General features: G+C 37.8%; 1 protein-coding gene across 2 annotated transcripts in view; it reads right to left on the reverse strand.

Moving 5' to 3' along the window:
• The window catches only part of LOC128698674 (MAM and LDL-receptor class A domain-containing protein 1), a 696795-nt gene that overhangs the window by 533641 nt on the left and 143999 nt on the right, over positions 1-19155 (reverse strand). For both annotated transcript variants that reach the window (XM_070084847.1, XM_070084846.1), the window contains exons 18-20: positions 10321-10577; positions 9997-10219; positions 6977-7070 (exon numbers count right to left, since the gene is read on the reverse strand). In XM_070084847.1, coding sequence (XP_069940948.1) covers positions 6977-7070; positions 9997-10219; positions 10321-10577 — 574 coding nt within the window. The remainder of the gene's footprint in view (positions 1-6976; positions 7071-9996; positions 10220-10320; positions 10578-19155) is intronic.

The raw sequence follows: 19155 nt of genomic DNA on the forward strand, positions 1-19155 counted from the left end.
TCTCAACACAATATCAACCGTGTACAGTGCTGTAGTATAGTAGATTTCATCTTTAAGGTACTAAACCAAGTGTTAAAGAGTAAAATTATCTTTGAATCTTATACCCAGTGCCTCATACATTTTTAACTTTAATACTAATTTTAACCCATATTAGTGAATAATAGTAACTGATTCCCAGTTACTTAAGGCACATAAGGTGCTAATTCAGGTACTTAAGTGTTATTTTTTTTTATACTCAAAACCATTACTTTTAACTTTAAAATAATTAAGGTGCTAAAGTGTCTTATTTTCATTGTTTTACTTTTATATTCAGTAGCTCCATTATTTTTAGATTTAAAATAATTATATTAGTTCATATATTCATATTTGTTACTGGTTTAACATCAATTGCTTTTTGTTTTTTAATAATTGCAACAGCTTATTTCTCTACATGCCCCTTATGAATGCAATTATTGATCCTGATATCAACCTCATATTGAACTGCACAAATAATCCTAACAGTAATTGCCATTACTACACTGTTAGTCAGGCTAATACCCTTCTCAGTGCCAGTAAGAACATTACAGTCTTCAACTATAATGTTAAATCACTGAGTAAACACTATGATGACCTCCTTGCATTACTGAAGTCTCTAAATGCTACTATAACTTTCATTGTTCTTACTGAAGCCTGGCTCAGACAAGATTTGACAGGTATATTTACTCTACCTGGTTACACAGCCATACATAACTGCAGGCCAGACCAACCAGGAGGAGGCACTGCCATCTATTACTCTGATGAACTGGAATGTATGAAATCAACTAACTTACGGGACAAAAACGGCGAATATATAATAGCTAAATTCACATCAAAAACCCTTAAGAAACTTATAACAGTTGGCACAGTCTACAGACTACCACACACAAATGCTTACACTTTTTGCAGTAATCTTAGACATATGATAACTGAGTCAGAGTTGAATAAACACCATCTGATACTTGCAGGGGATTTCAACATAAACCTCATCCAAACAACTGACCCTCCAGTAGCTGATTTCATTCACAAACACTATGAACAACAGTTTGTTACTACCATCTATAACTAAGCCAACAAGAACCTCTGAGACAAGTGCCTCATTACTTGACCATATCTGGACCAACACAATATCCCCACTACAAGCAGGTATAATCACAGACAACACCACAGACCACTACCCTACCTTTCTCATAACCAACTTAAGTAAACTGCCTCATGAAACAAGAAAGATCTCATTTCGCCTGCATAATGAGACATCAGTTAACAACCTAATACAAGCACTAGGTGCCACTGATTAGCAGAGAGAGCTAGCTGACAGCAATAAAATTGACAAAGATGTCATAACTTTTTTACATAAAACTCTATAACAAACACTGTCCAATCAAAACAGATCAGGGAAAAGAGACTACATAGCCCATGGTTAACAAAAAGTATCCTCAAATCTATTAATAAAAAACATCAAATTGAAAAACAGTTCAGACTAGGTCTAATTACTAAAGAATTAACTACATGATACACATCAATACTCACAAAACTAATATGAAAATCAAAGCAAAGGCATTATGAAAATAGATTTAATGAAATAAAAGGTGATATGAAAAGTACCCTCTCCAAAATTTTTGGCTCTAGGAAACCATCTGGAAAAAGAGAGATAAACTTAACTAAACCAGATGAACCTCACATACAGCCTATATACACAGCCAACAAATTTAATGTCTTCTTCTCTACTGTAGGACCAAAGCAGCAAGTCACATTCCCAGCTCAAACACCCAGCCAAACGAGTACCTCACTGGCAACTACCCAAATACATGTACTATACTCTATTTCTAACTCCAACAAATTCCACTGAAGTCTCACTCGTCATTAATTCATTAAAAAACAAAGCAAGTGATTTAGATAACTTGCCACCATTCATATATAAAAAAGTTGCACATGAGCTGTCACCCATTACTGCAACAATGTTTAACAAATCTGTAGCATACTCAACCTTCCCATCTATACTCAAGACAGCAAGGGTTACCCCAATCCACAAAGGTGGTGATCCAACTGACTTGAACAACTATAGACCCATATCAAACTTGCCCTTACTATCCAAGATATTCGAAAAAATAATACACAAGCAACTTTACTCCTACCTTACATCCAACAACATACTCAACCCCTGCCAGTTTGGGTTTAGACCAAAACAAAGTACGAATGACACTCTTATACAAATGTTTGAACTAATATACACAACTCTCGATAAAAATGAATATCCTCTGGGGCTCTTCATCGACCTACGAAAAGTGTTTCATACAGTCAACCACAATCTCTTGCACCTAAAACTAAATCATTACGGCATCAGAGGACATTCACTTGACCACCTAAAATCCTATCTTAATGACAGACACCAGTATGTATATGCAAATGGAATCAACTCCACTATCCAACCTGTAGCTGTAGAGTACCCCCAGGTAGTGTCCTAGGGCGACTTCTCTTTCTCATTGTGGCATGCAAAGAGTACATAACCTTTATTCAGCGCTATCTCTCCAACCAGCGAACCAGTACTAGGGCCGAACGATGGGGCCCCATCGTTTGATCAGTACCCAGGTTCAGCCAATGAGAAGGTGGGTCTGGCAATCGGAGAGGTATTGTGGGCACCACCCACCTGTCTACCCTTGTCATTTCCATACTAGAGCTGGTTGAGCATGGTTGTCCATTCTGTCTCCAGACTGTGTCTTGGACTTGCCTTAACCATGTTGTACACATACATTTCCAACTGTATATAGTGTACATATGTGTTGGCGGATGGATTTATGAAGGATGAGGTTAATCATAGAATTGATGAGGGAAAAAAGGTGAGTGGTGCATTGAGGTATATGTGGAGACAAAAAACATTATCTATGGAGGCAAAGAAGGGAATGTATGAAAGTATAGTAGTACAAACACTCTTATATGGGTGTGAAGCTTGGGTGTAAATGCTGCAGCAAGGAGGCAGTTGGAGGCAGTGGAGATGTCCTGTTTAAGGGCAATGTGTGGTGTAAATATTATGCAGAAAATTCGGAGTGTGGAAATTAGGAGAAAGTGTGGAGTTAATAAAAGTATTAGTTAGAGGGCTGAAGAGGGGTTGTTGAGGTGGTTTGGTCATTTAGAGAGAATGGATTAAAGTAGAATGACATGGAGAGCATTTAAATCTGTAGGGGAAGGAAGGCGGGGTGGGGGTCGTCCTTGAAAAGGTTGGAAGGAAGGGGTAAGGGAGGTTTTGTGGGAGAGGGGCTTGGACTTCCAGCGGGCATGCGTGAGCGTGTTCGATAGGAATGAATGGAGACAAATGGTATTTGGGACCTGACGATCTGTTGGAGTGTGAGCAGGGTAATATTTAGTGAAGGGATTCAGGGAAACCGGTTTTTTTATATAGCCGGACTTGAGTCCTGGAAATGGGAAGTACAATACCTGCACTCTAAAGGAGGGGTTTGGGATATTGACAGTTTGGATGGATATGTTGTGTATCTTTATACGTATATGCTTCTAAGCTGTTGTGTTCTGAGCACCTCTGCAAAAACAGTGATTATGTGCGAGTGAGGTGAAAGAGCTGAATGATGATGAAAGTATTTTCTTTTTGGGGATTTTCTTTCTTTTTGGGTTGCTCCTTGCTCCCCTTTATACCCAGGATAACAGGCCTTATTGTCCCTGGGTTGTAATACTCATTTACATCAATGATCTCCCCAATGCATCCCAACTCCTTAAACCAATTCTACTCGCAGCTGACACTATTTATGTCTACTCCCATTCAGACCCAGCTGTACTTGGAAACACTGTAAACTACGAGCTGCTAAAGATATTTACTTGGATGATGACCAACAAACTCACTCTCAACACAGACAAAACATGCTTCATGCTGTTTGGCAACAGAGCCTTAAATATCCAACTTAATATATTGATAAATGGTTCCCTTATATCAAGACACATGAAGGGCAAATTTCTAGGTCTTCTCCTTCAGTCCCACACCCATCACATAGCCAAATCAGCAGGAATCCTTTCCAAGATACTATACTATATACCACAAGCAACACTCTTTACCCTATACCACTTTCTTAATATATCCTTACCTCATCTATGGTATTTGTGCCTGGGGCTCAACCACAGCCAACCACCTCAGACCCTTAATAACCCAACAAAAAGCTGCTGTGCGGGTGATAACCAGTTCCTGTGCTAGACAGCACACCCCACCACTTTTCAAAAGACTGAACTTGCTAAATATACAAGACATACACTTATAAATAACAAAAAAAAAAAGGCACAATACCGTGACTGAAACGATACACAAGTAACCCGCACATAGAAGAGAGGAGCTTACGACGATGTTTCAGTCCGACTTGGACCATTTACAAAGTCACACTAGCGAGAAGTGGAGCAGGACGGGTATATACAGGCAGGAAGAGGGTCCACTATACAAGGCATAAGGCACTTTTCAACATCCCTCAAGTCAGTCTCTTACTATGCAAGAATGCTATGCATATAAAGGGCCCAAAGATCTGGAACTCACTACCGGAACAGGTCAAGGAACCCCTGGCAACTTTTAAATATAGGATTTTGCTAAAAAATCATCTTATCTCTCAATATTAACCAAATCAACCAAAACATCTCCTAATTAGTTTTATTATGTGACCTCTAGGCTTTTAATTCTGGCAATTCATAAAATACTACCACCTGAACCAATACTTGCAATACAGATTTTGTGTGCAATTTCAAGATTATTTTACTGAACCTTACTCCACCTTACTACCTCACATTTGTATTAGGTTTAAACAAGTTTGTAAAACAGTTAACCACTACTACTTGTCTAGTTTTAAGTATAGTTACTGCATTCTTATTATCTTGTCTAGTTTTAATTAGTTACTATGTATTAGGACTAGTCTGCCCAAAATGCCCCTGCATAATAATGGGTATCTTTGTACTCAGCAAATAAAAATTGTAATTACACATTGTAGCCTTTACAAAGAAATAAACTTTATCTTATCTTGTCTTATATATTAAGTTATCAATAGAACTAGGCATTAAAAGCAATAAAAAGTAAAATACACACACAGTAACTCATTGCTTACCTTAAAATATTTGTAGTCTTAATGTAGGGTGAGAGTTGAGTAGTGTTTATTTTGTAGGAAGTCTGGTGTAGGAGGTATGGTAGCCAGCCAGGCCAGGCCACCCACACATAATATACTACTACATTTAAAGTGCACTAGAGCGATAAAATGCATATACAGTACAGTCATTGCTTACCTTAAAATAGAGAGAGGGGGAGAGAGAACGAGTAAATGAGAGAGGAGAGAGTCGCAGAGAATGTAAACAAACAGATGTCGTCTGGTTTTGGTTGACATACGTTCATCTACACCTAACATTTCATATTTATGTTAATTTATTCTACTGTGGGGTGTATTTATCATGTTTATATGCTACGTGCATGTTTATTATATAATTTTGAAAAAAAAATATCAGACGGATTAATGAAAATGTTTATACGTATTAACGTAATATACGACATTTAATGTGCCTCAGAGTGTTTATTATTGTGTATTATTATTATTATCACCATTACTGTGGCATCCTCAAGACTAATAAGACACTCTTAGTGATTTTAACATGTACCTTCATGGCAGCATAGTGTGTAAGTTTAGTTAGGTACAGGTACACATAAGTATAATTATCAGAGTATATATTAAACATGAAATAACTTTAAAACACTTAAAATTTTGGAAAGTTTCCAAACATAATGGAGAGATATGGTTCTCACAGAGCTCACAGAGAATGTAAACAAACTGGGTGGGGTGCAGTGACCATATTAGAAAGTCAGGTGGGAGGAGCAGTATAGTGAGTTTTGGTCATAATTTGAAATGTCCATATTAGCGGAATGCCATAAAGCAAAACGTCGTAAAGCAGGGCCCTACTGTATCCAGAAGCTTCTTATATGTGGAATGGTCTCAGTCCCTTGCACTATACTTGTACAAGACACTTGTATGCTGGTAGATGAATCCTTAACTGCAAAATAAGATTTAGAAGTTGACTTTGCTGAATCTTTTTTTTAGACTTTGTCTGCTAATGAATTTGTCTGTTAATGAGGTGATTTTTCCATTTGTTAAGCAACTCTATGATTATAAAGTTGATGATGATAAATGGGCCATCAAAGTTATACATTAGTTGACAGATGAATGGGTAATAATTATTCATAGAGTATTTCCTGGTGAGTACTTGACCATGCAAATGTTTACAACTATGAGATGGCATTGTGAAGCCCCAGTAGTTGACTGGAGTGAGGCAGTACACAGACAAGTGCTGGAAAAAAAAATGTATAACAAAATCAGACCTTATATTATAGATGGAATTTAAGCTAGAAGAGGCTTCATCAGGTACTTAATAGAGCCTGTTGTAGGAAAAATGTCATATTAGAATAAGGGTCTGCTTTTGCTAATACTGTGTGTTTCCCTCCTACCAGGCCATGTATCTGCCACTGTTATGGCCTTGGTACCCATTTACAAAATAATGGCATGTATCAAGATTTTAGTAGGCTTTCACATTATTAACAGTTTATGGAGAGATATTGTTCACCAAGTAATGATATAAATCATGAGTTTATTGCATAGTTTATCAATGCATGTTTACATGGAGTTATGACCAATATGGCTGACAAGTGTAAATCAGTTAACTTCAGTTGAGTGACTGCAAAAACCAAAATATATAAAATATACCATTAGATCAATATTATTTAATGTAATAATAATAATCAATATGCTTGACTAAAAATACTTGGAGCAAGGGGGCTACTAACCCCTTCTCCCGTAAAAATTACTAAATTTAAGAAGAAAAACTTTAGTTTTTCTTTTTAGGTCACCCTGCCTAGGTGGGATATGGCTGGTGTGTTAAAAAAATCAATATCAATAAACGTAATTTTTAATGTAACACAACAGCAAACATATTTCCAGCTCACCTATATGTTATGCCCTGAATCTTGTAAACTGGAGAAGTAATTTTCCCCTGCTCTCCAGCGCTGTATTTGGATAAATCAGCTCTAGCAAAATGACCTGTCAAACAACACAATATATAAGATTTATTTTCACATTTAGATACAAAGTAGCAGTCATCAGAGTTGCTCTTTTGCTGAATACCAGTGCCAATGCCAGTGGGGGGCTTAAGGCAGCATCATCCTCTAAAAAAATTCCCTCAGCCCCCCCCCCCAAATAAAAACTCCAGGGGTATAATTCACAGGGCTCAGTAGTGGAGATTGTCTGAGCATGTAGAAAATATGGAGAGAGCTACAGAAGGATGACATGCACTGAACTATCTAACAAACTGTTAGATAGGTCAGTGCAGGGTGGCAACAAGTGAGAGTCTTTGAATGTAGACACTTGTTAGTAGCAAGTGACTTCAGATTCTCATAAGGTAATAATGAAAGCTTGACTAGAGTGGGAAATTATGAAGGAATGACTAGTGAGTAATTATGAAGGGAAAACTAGAGTGCATAATTATGAAGGATTCATTTGACTGTGTAATTATGAAAGAATGACTAATTATGAAGAACTGCCTAGAGTGGGCAATTATGAAAGACTGACTTGTAGATAATGAAAGATTCAGTCAATGCGGATGCTTTAATTCAATATGCTTCTTAGAACAAGAAATAAAAATATATGAAATTACTTCAAATTCCCATAAGCTAACATGCACACCTTCTCCAACACTGAGATTAAAATTCTTTCATATGTTTAACTCTTGCATTAAATTTTCCTGATACTAACTCTGATTTTATTTTAACATTATGGCCATCTCCTACCAAGGTAGGGTGGTGACCTGAAAAAAAGATGGGAACACTTTTACTATCACTCATCTAATCACTTGTTTTGACAGAAAGGTACGGACATCACAGTTCAGATGCCCCTCCAAACCACACCATCCCCACCTTGCCTTCAGAGTGCAGAAACTGTATTTTCCACCTCCAGGACTCAAGTCCTGCTAAGGGGTTTCCCTAAATCCCTTCATAAATGTTACCTTGCTCATACTCCAATAACATGTCAAATCATAAGAACTGCTTGCCTCTACTCTTATCTAACAAGCCTGTTGGATGTCCGTGCCCTTCTTGACCCCTTCCCTTCAAAGTTTCCTAGGATGACCCCTACCCCTCCTTCCCTCTACCCCAGATTAATATACCCTCCTAGTCATCCTATTTTTCTCCATGTTCTCCAAATGTCCAAACCACCTCAACTACCCCTCCTCAGCCCTGTGTAAATTACTACTGATGATTCTACACACCTCCTAATCTCCAAATTCTGAATTCTCTGCATAATTTTCATACTACAACTGCCCTCAAACATGACATATCTACTGCCTCCAACCTTCATCCCCCTGCTGCAACATTCAACACCCATACAATATTGTTGGTACCACTATACTCTGATACATTCCCCTTTTTTGCCTCCATGGATAAAGTTCTTTGTCTCCACACATGCCTCAGTACACCACCTACCTTTTTACCCTTTGTCAATTCTATGGTTCACCTCATCTCTCACAGAACTTAGATATATGGTTTAACTTTTAAACTGTGTCCAATATACTTGTACGCAAGTGCTGTCTGTGTCCGACATACTAATACACACAATTTTTCATACCTACAAATCTACCATCTGCCAGTATTTTTAACCTCAGCACAAATCTTTGGGTCTTCTTAAATCTATTCATACATTTGAAAATTATCTAAGGCCAGGAGGGTCTACAAAGTGTATCAAGGTTAACTGCACAAGTGATGACTATGTGTCTGACATACTAGTATGCATAACAAAACTAAACAATAAAACCAGGAGATGCTGTTCCACCATCAGCTTCCCTACTAGCAAACAAAGTGTGGAAGTGGAACAAAGACGACTTTTTCATTCCAAATTTATTACAGTTTCATGATACTAACAGTGGAATTCAGCCACAAAGCACATTAAGAATATTTAACCCAGAATAAGTCAGTAGTTGAACAATGTGACTTATTTCCATGTTCTGACGATTATTACATTCTAGAACATTTGTGATATTGTTAGTATTCCTTGTACATAGCATTAGAAAACCAAAACATTAAAAATAATGAAAAGAATAAAAAACAACAATACCACATATGTTTATCATACACACCAAGTAGAATAATGATGAGTTAAGCATTTCCCCATGTTTGAAGTGCTAAAACATCTTAAAACACATATCATAAGATACTAGTGCATATACAGGTCGGCCACCACTAATCCGGCAATCGGTTATCCGGTTCCATCAGTAATCTGGCACTAATTTCAGCTAGCATAATTTCAAATTTCATCATTATACTGACTCAAATCCTTATACTGACTCAAATTTCTTCATTATGCTAACTTAGAAATTGTGCAGATGGTTGTAAATCAACAGCAGCAAGCCAGTGGAGAAAGCAGTGATGAAAATGAGGAAGATATAGCAAAGAGTGTCTCTGTTGATAGGTTAATTAAGTGTATTCTAACCTACCCACTCTGTAATCCAGCACATTATGGATCCAAATGATGCCGGATTAGTGATGGTCAACCCATACTGTTAAACATTATAAACAATTAAAAAACTGAGCTATAAGTTTTTCACCAGTTTCAACATACCATAAAATTGTAAATTTTTATCATATTCCACTCATTTTAGTCTTATTCAATTCAGAAAAATACACTTTTTCATTCTATAAGAAATTTTTTTTTTTTTTTTCAAGATCTTCCCACACACATGCATGAATTTTTATTTGGGGGTATGCCACAGTTTAAAAGTTAATATATTATATATGGTTTAATCTTAGAACTGCCAAGTTTCATTGAAAATAATTTAAAAATCCTTTTCATTTTACAGCCCAAAGTAAATATTACATACTGAAACAAACAATATTTACAATTAACTTACAAATCCTCTAGTTTTAATTCATATAGCAATTCTTACTACAGTATTATGCATGTGGAGTGAAGAGGTTACCTTTGAGTGTGCCAAGTGTGTGATCTGGCTCTTTCCCAGTACTCATGGTGCTCCACTCTACCTGACCACCACTAATAAGACTAAACGAAGAACCGTTCTCCTCAAAGTCATGGAGAGCATGAGGGTCACTAGGATTGTGAACACAAGAACCTGAGTGAAGTCGAATATCATCCACTGCTATAATGCCTTGACAAGACTCATTCCACACTGCTCTGATAACAGCCTGTAATATAAAATATTATTATTTAATTCTGATTTAGATTTTTACTCTTAAAATATATCAAAGGCATACTTTATTCAGTATTGTTGAGTTACAGTACATACATTATAGTCTGCTGAACTGGCTTGTATATTCATAGAGGTTAGATGCCAAAAGTCTCCCTGTGAACCAGTCCTGAAGAAGATCGGCTCACTTATAATACCATTTTCTTCAGTGGTGGCAATGAGGTCTGGTGTTTTCTCACCAAACATGTAATACCAGAAACGCAAACACTGGACGCCCTCTAATTGATCTCTATACATCACGGCAGAAGATGGAGGAAATGACCACTGAGCTTCCACATACATATAGTGCCCAGAATCTGATAAAAAAAGGAATAAGAAAAGTTATAGGCAGTGGAACTAATCTGATATTAGTAATAAATACACTGAAGAAAAATTACAAAGAATGATGGATGAATATGGGAGAGTATGCAAAAGAAAGAAATTAAAAGTTAATTACCATAGGAAAAAGCAAGATGATGAAAATAATAAGAATCTAGACAATGAAAACATGGATATCAGATGCACAAGAGGGAGTGCAAGAAGAAATGAATGTACTCAGAAATTTAGGAGTGGATGTGTCAGCATATAAACTACTGAAAAGACGAGGGTTGGATGGGAAAGGGGTGGTTTTGTGTGTAAAGAAATCTGTGGAGACAAAAAACTTTATATATAAGAGGCAAAAAGGGAAATGTATGAGAGTATAGTGATAGCAACATTGCTACATGGGTGCCAGGCATGGTCTTTGAATGTTGCAGTGAGGAGGAGGCTGGAGGAAGTGGAGCTGGTTAGCAAGACTTGAGCCCTGGAGGAGAAAAGTACAGTGCCTGCACTCTGAACGGGGAGTGAGGAAATTACAGTTTACACTGTCATCTAAAATGTGATTTCAGCACACTTCTGGTAAGACAAGGGTTGAATGAATGATGATAAATGTGTTTCCTCAAAGAATAAAAAGGCACAATATCATAACCAGAATACACAAATAACCTGCACATAGGGTATGGAAACTTATGACAATGTTTCAGTCCATCTTGGACCATTAACTAGTCACATAGAAAAGCCCGAATTGAAGGAAGCCAGAATATATACAAGAGGGAGACAGGCAGTGGGACAGGATGGAAAAATATTATAGTAGTAGAAGTAGTGGTAGTAGTGGTAGTAGTAGTAGTAGTAGTAGTAGTAGTAACAGTAGTAGTATTAGTAGTATTAGCAGTATTAGTAGTAGTAGCAGTATTAGTATTAGCAGTTATAGTAGTAGTAATAGTAGTAGTATAAGTAGTAGTAAAGGTTGGCCATCACTAAACCCGCAGTCAGTAATCCGGTTCCATCAGTAATCCAGTACTAATTTTGGCTAGCATAAATGCAAATTTCCAGGGCCACCACACCAACCTGCAGCTACTGTTCGGTGGCACTACTTGCTGCATAAGTCATTCCAATTTCTTTTTCTCCATTTATTGTTATAACCTGCTAACTTTTAGCCCTAGCCATGGTTCCAATGCTTTTTGTTGTGTAAAGTATATAGTACACTGAACACTGTCCATAAAAGATAAGGTGGCTTTGAAGCCACTGCTGGAAACCATGAGCTCAGCTCACTCAAATAAGCTGTGACTGGCAAATTTGGGCCTACATACGTGAGAATAGGTCTATGTGGTAAGTGTGCATTATATAAAAAAATCCTGCAGCACGCATTGCATAATGAGAAAAAAAAGGCGACTGTGCTTATGGTGTAAAAGAGCGACTCTGTGGTGTATTTTTGTATGGTTTGCATGGTTGTATTCTCCTTTTTTTAGGTCTCAATTGATGGAATGGAAGATATATTACAGAAATAGATATAATTTTGATTGGTTTCACACCGGAAAGTATCTTAAAATTGAGTTCAAAGTAGCGGAAATGTTTGATTTTTGCCGATGTTCAAGAGTAAACAAATAACGTCACTATCCAATACGTGTCCAACTGCCCAGTCTAATACACAGTCACAAATGAGTTGACATTACTTATTCAATTATTATAATAGTCTGCATAACAGTACAGTATATCTTCTATTTTTTTGTGTGAAAAAATTCAAAATGGAAAGCAAGCGTAATATAAGTGACCTGGAGACATGACTAATGAACAGAGAAAAGGTTATTTTAGTGTTAGGAATGTGCACTGTTTATTCAGGACCCTATTTTGAAATTGGCATCTCTTGAAATTTGTGTAAAATTGGCCAAATTACTGATTTCTGACCACTTTATTGGGTAGTTGATATAGGTAAATGGGCGGTTTCTTGTACTCAGTCAAAAGAATAGAAGAAATACTACTGAAATAGCTATGAGAGCTTCATAGACTGGAACAATGGAATGGGCCAAAACAGTGATCTCAAATTTCAGGCACACATATAGCAAATATCCAAGAAAGTTTCCAAAACAATAGGCATCCTTTCAAAGATACAGTACTATGTACTCTAATCAGCTCTTCTTTATCTGTACCACTCTCTCTGTCTGACTTGTTTGGGTTATCCAAGGTTCTCTACACATATGCTGCTATGTATGATAATTCTGTGTAACTGTATTTGTGTATACCTGAATAAACTTACTTACCTATGGTATTTGTGCATGAGGTTCACCACAGCAAATCACCTCAAACCTTTAATAACCCAACAAAAAACTGCAGTCTGATTAATTACTAACTCCAGCACTAGACAGCAGACTCCGCTGCCTTTCAAGAGTCTTAACTTCCTTAATATACAAAACATCCATGCTTATTATTGTGCCTACTACATACACAGAACACTACACTCAAATATAAACCCTCCTCTCAAAACTCCTCCTTAATAACTATAACAGAACACACAACCATAATACAAGACACAAATCACTCTTTGATATCCTTCGTGTCCATTTCTCCCTATGCAAAAATGCTATGCACATAAAGGGCCCTAAGATCTGGAATTCATTACCAGAACACACTAAAGGACCCCTGCCTGCAAATCAATTTAAGGCTCTACTTGGAAATCACCTCATCACCCAAAATTAAACAGTCAAACCACACTTAATACCTACCAGTTACTCAAAAGCTATACAAAAAATTTCTAAATAATTTAAGAATGCTCAACTTAAACTTAATTCAACTTCATTACTGTATTTGTGCTAAGGATTACCCAACCATAAACTCATTACTTCAAAATTAGATGCTTCAGTTTCATTGCATTAAATAATACTAAATTTTAATAATCTAATATAATTTTTTTTAAATTGTTCTATACTGTATCAAATTGTAATAATTTCATACTGTAAGTTGTTGTTTAAATTGTTCCACTGTATTATTTCCACACAATAAAATCATTCAAATTGTACCACTGCTTGTAATAATGTAATTTTATAAACTAACTTTAAACCTTTAATTACTGTACTCATCATAACTCATCAAAAGTCCATATAATTATCTGTTATTGCCTTACTAATCTTAAGTTAATATTAAGTTGGCCATGTGCTAAAATATAATACTGTAACTACCTCTGTTGATATATAAAAACTCAATGTTCAATTCGAACCAACTATGATATACAGTAGACCATCATTTAACATGAGTTTATTTGGCACGATTTGGTTATAGCACGATTGAAAAATTGTGGCACAATTTTATACAACACTTCGTGAAATTAACTTTACATGTTTCCGTTTGCAGGTGCAGAAAAAATTTTCCCAGCTTAAGTTGCCGCCTTGTTGTGGGTCAGAGGGGGAGACCTCCTGCCATCCCCTGTTACCCCCTGACACTCCCACCACCACCATCCCAGCCTTCGTGAATATGTGTTCAGTTCCACTTCTCTCCTACAGGCTAGCTCTGTTTGTGAATTGTGTTTTGATCTTTAATTACCATATCTCGTATCTGCCAAGCAATCATGGCACACAGTAGGCCTACCAGTGTTGCTGAAAGTGGCAAGAAAAGGTAAAAGCGTTTAAATCTTAAAATTAACAAAGAAAATAGAGATATATTAGACAAGAGATAGCCTGTAGCCCTAGTAAAGTAAAGTTTATTTCTTTGTAAAGGATAGTGTGCAATTACAATTGTGATTTGCTAAGTACAAAGATAGTCACTATCATGCCGAGGCATTTTGGGCAAACTAATCCTAATACAGTGGACCCCCGAGTTTCGGCAGCCTCGACTTTCGCGAAATTCGACCTTCAGCGAGTTTTTTTGGAAAAATTTGGCCTCGAGTTTCGTGAAAAAACTCGTGTTTCGGCGACCGTCTGGTACCCGTCCGCCCGTCACTGCACACACAAAGCCAGTCTCCCACGCCATTCACGCTCAGTGTGCCATTGTTTACCAACACGTGACCATCACCCCGCGGGTTCATACAATACATTTCATAATAATCCATTGTTTTTTGTGCTTGCAACTGCTAAATAAGTCATCATGGACCCAAGGAAAGCTAGTGCAAGCCCTTTGGTAAATAAAGTGAGTGACAGGGATGTGGAAGAGTTGGTGGAGGACCACAGGCAAGAGCTTCAACTGGAACAGCATCAGACCACAGCCGAGGAACTTGCTTCAGAGGAGGAGGAAGAGGGAGTGGATGAGATGCCTTCTTCAGTGATTAAGGATATGTGTGGAATGAGTTGCAAAGTTTTGTTGAAAAGTATTACCCTGACCAAGCTGAAACAAGCCGTATCTGCAACATGTACAATGACAGTGTTGTGTCCCACTTCAGGGAAATCTTAAAGAAACACCAGAAAAAGACCTCTGTGGATAGATATTTTGTGCACCAGGGGTCCAGTGACTCTCAAGTTGTTCCCAGTGGCATTAAAAGAAGAAGGGAAGTAACCCCAGATAAGGACTTGCTACCTAAAGTCCTAATGGAAGGAGATTCTCCTTCCAAACAATAGTGTACACCTTCCTCCTATCTTCCATCCACCTAGAAGTCTTCAGTAAAGTAAGTGTAATATTATTGTTTATTTTAAATGCATGTACTTGATTTCTGAGTGTTTTCATTATGTAAATCTTTATTTAATTTGAAAAAAATATTTTACTTTAATATTTTTGGGTGTCTGGAACGGATTAATTTTATTTCCATTATTTCTTATGGGGAAAATGGTTTCAAGTTTCGTGATTTCGACCTTCGGCAAGCTCTCTGAAACGGATTAATCACGAAACTCGGGGGTCCACTGTGCATAGTAACTAATTAACCCTTTCAGGGTCCATCCAGTAGATCTACAGCTTCACGTTGAGTGTCCAAACCATAGATCTACGCCAAAATTCTAGCCCCGTCAAATTTAGCGCGAAAACGCTCATAGGCCTACATGTGAGCGAACGGGTCTGCGTGGTGGGTGTGCGCCATAAACAAAAAATCTAGGCACCCGCATAGCATTGTGGGAACGCCGGCTCAGTTACCTTTGTTCACCATGCCTCGTCGCAAGGCAGCTCTAACTCCAAGGAAAATTGGGACTCTCCTGTTCCTATCTGATAGTTCTGACAGTGATGGAAGTGGAAATGAAGACAAATTCTTTGGCTTTGATCAGTTAGTGACCGAAGGGAATGACCAGGATATCGATAATAGAGCAGAAAACCCTGATGATCCTCAACCTTCTACCTCTGGTGTGGGCACTCGTCAGTCACGGTCAGCTGTACCTCAAGGCAAGAGAAAACTATTATTTTCGCGTGGCCAGGCCTCTGACTTCAGTAATGATGATGAAATTGATGTGGATTGTGATTTTATTGCTCTTGACGATCATTCGAGTAGTGATAGTGAGGAATCATATTCACCAGTGAAGCGTCGGTATGTACGCCGTTGCATGCACTCGGGTAGTGTACCCTATGCCATGCCCGTCGTAAGCTTCTCTCTTTCATGTGCGAGTTATTTGTGTATCGTTCCAGTCACGTTATTGTGCCTCTTTTTGTTATTTATTGACGGAGTACATCCCGGAGTACATCCCGTGGCCCTACACCAGGTATAGATAGCGATAGTGAGGATGATGTGGCTACACTTGGCATGGATAGACCACAGGCATCACTAGATGGTGGTAGTGGTGATGGTAGTGCCACGGCCATGCGTGACTCACCAGCCCAGGCTGGGACCCACGCTGCTGACTCTGCAGTTCAAGGACAAAGCGGAGCGTCAGCCACCAGCCCACCACAACCACAACTACCCACACAACCAGTCTATGATGTCCAGTATCCACCAGCAAACCATATCTGGGATTGGCAGCAAAATCCCACTTTTGTTCCCAAGCCCCACCACTTTGATGACTCTGAAAGTGGAATTCCACCAACTTGTCCCCTTGGAAACACTGCCAATGAACTGGAATTCTTTGAATTATTCTTTGACCAGCCCTTGATGGAAACTATTGTCAGGGAAAGTAATAAGTATTTTGAGTACACCATGGCAAATACGATCATATCACCACAGTCAAGACTACACCGGTGGAAAGAGACGGCTGTTGCAGAAATGTATTTGCTTTTTGCAACAATAATGCTTATGCCTCATGTCTATAAGCATAATATAAAAGCATACTGGTCCACAGATCGGCTAATCTCTACCCCGGTCTTCAGTGAAATCATCCAGGTGAACAGGTTTATCTTACTGTTATGTATGTTGCACTTCTCTGACAAAACCAGGCCTGACAGAAGTGATTGGTTATACAAAATTAGAAATGTTTTTATGTATCTCAAACAAAAGTTCAGCATATACTTTTATCCATTCAAGAATCTTATAACTGATGAGTCTTTGATTTTGTTCAAAGGTAGGCTGTCATTCAAGCAGTATATACCGAGCAAGAGGAAACGCTTTGGTATAAAACTGTTTGTACTCTGTGACTGTGACAGTGGCCTGGTATTGGATATTGTTGTATACACGGGAAGTAAAACACTGACGTAGTGAGAAGCATGATGGCACCTTATCTTGGTAAGGGGCATACATTATATACCGATAACTGGTACACAAGCCCATTGCTCAGTGATTTCTTGCGAGTGAACAAGACAGATATGTGTGGCACAGTGCGTTCTAATCGTAAACATATGCCCAGGCTCAACGCAGGTGCTTGTGGTGATGACGTGCAGGTGTTTACTGCCAATGACATCATGGCATTACGGTGGCATGACAAACGAGATGTCACATTGTTGACAACCATTCACCGTAATGAAATGCAAGACAGTGGCAAAGTTGATCGAGTGACTAATGAACGTATTCGAAAACCAGTGACAGTGATTGATTATAAACAAAACATGCGCTTGGTTGACAAATGTGACATGCAGATTGGCTTTGTTGATTGTGTTCGTAAAAGTTACAAGTGGTACATGAAACTTTTCTTCCATCTCATGGACATTTCAATGCTCAATGCATATAATATGTACCAAATGAAGACTGGCAACAGACCACCGTATGATAAATTTTGTTTGTCTGTTGTCAGACTGCTCATAATGAAGTACCAGGTAACAACACCTGCTATACAACAAGGTCCTTGAACTCCTCAGGATATACCCAAGCGTTTGAGGAGGGAAGGTGATCATTTCATAATACAGGTTCCTTCAACTCAGAAGAAATTTGCTCAGAAGAGATGCATGATCTGTGCACAAACAAAACGACGGCAACAAAGACGCAAAGACACTCGGTTTATTTGTGAGGAATGTAAGGTACCTCTGTGCATGGTGCCTTGTTTCAAGGAGTTCCACAAGCTCCAGCAGTTCTAAAACAATGTCTAGTGATTGTAAATATGTAAATGTATGATAGAACATTAGTATTATACAAGATTTGTGCATGTTTATTGTAATTAACAACAGTGGTAAACAATAATATGATAATAACTTCAGTGTGGTTATTGTGTTCAATACAGTGAGTTTATATATATACATTATATACAGTATTGGTCTCTCAGGCCCCAAATAATAGTAGGAAAAGAAAAAAATTGGAAAAGAAAAGAAAAAACTACAAAAATTGCTAAATAAAGTAATGCACGTATGTGGAAATCGTCAATGTTGCCGCCACCAGGTTATTTTTGGACAAACTTCTCGGCACTGTATCTCGGTAAGTACTGATCAGAAAATTTTTTTTTGTCTTATTACCTTCACAAAAATATGCTCTTTAATTCTGTAAGAAAAAATAATTTTTTTTTTTTTTTTCAAAATTTCTTGGACACTGGAGCACCACTTCAGATTTTGGCCTCGGACCCTGAAGGGGTTAAAACTAGATGAGATATTAGTACATAATAACTATACTTAAAACTAGAGAAATAATAGTGGTTAGCTGTTTTACAATCTTATTTAAACTTAATACAAGTGAGTAGGGTTCGGTAAAATAAGCTTGAAATTGCACAAAAAATCTACCTTACAAGTAATGGTGCAGGTGGTAATATTTTATTGAATGGCAGAATTAAAAAGCCAGGTCACATAATAAGACTAATTAGCAGATGTTTTGGCCGATTTGCTTAACACTGAGAAATAAGATTATTTTATGGATTTGTAGAATTAAGAGCCTAGCGGTCACATAATATAACTAATTAGCAGATGTTTGGTTGATTTGGTTAATATTGTGAGATAAGATGATTTTTTAGCAAAGTCCTAAACTTATAAGCTGTCAGGGGATTCCTGACCTGTTCTGGTAGCGAGTTCCAGGTCGCATAGCGTTCTTGCATAGTGAAAGACTGACTCGAGGGATGTTGAAAAGTGCCTTATGCCTCGTATTGTGGCTGTGCATTCTGTTGTAATTGTCTAGGAGTAGTTTTAGGGGAGGGTTTACAGTGGCATTTAATGTTCTGTATATGTAGTAGGCACAAGAAAAAGAGTGAATGTTTTGTATATTTAGCAAGTTGAGTCTTTTGAAAAGTGGTGGGGTGTGCTGTCTAGCACAGGAGCTGGTTATCACCCACACAGCAGCTTTTTGTTGGATTATTAAGAGTCTAAGGTGATTGAGCCCCAGGCACAAATACC

Source organism: Cherax quadricarinatus, chromosome 14 (assembly GCF_038502225.1).
Source record: "Cherax quadricarinatus isolate ZL_2023a chromosome 14, ASM3850222v1, whole genome shotgun sequence".
NCBI classification, from domain to species: Eukaryota; Metazoa; Arthropoda; class Malacostraca; order Decapoda; family Parastacidae; genus Cherax; species Cherax quadricarinatus.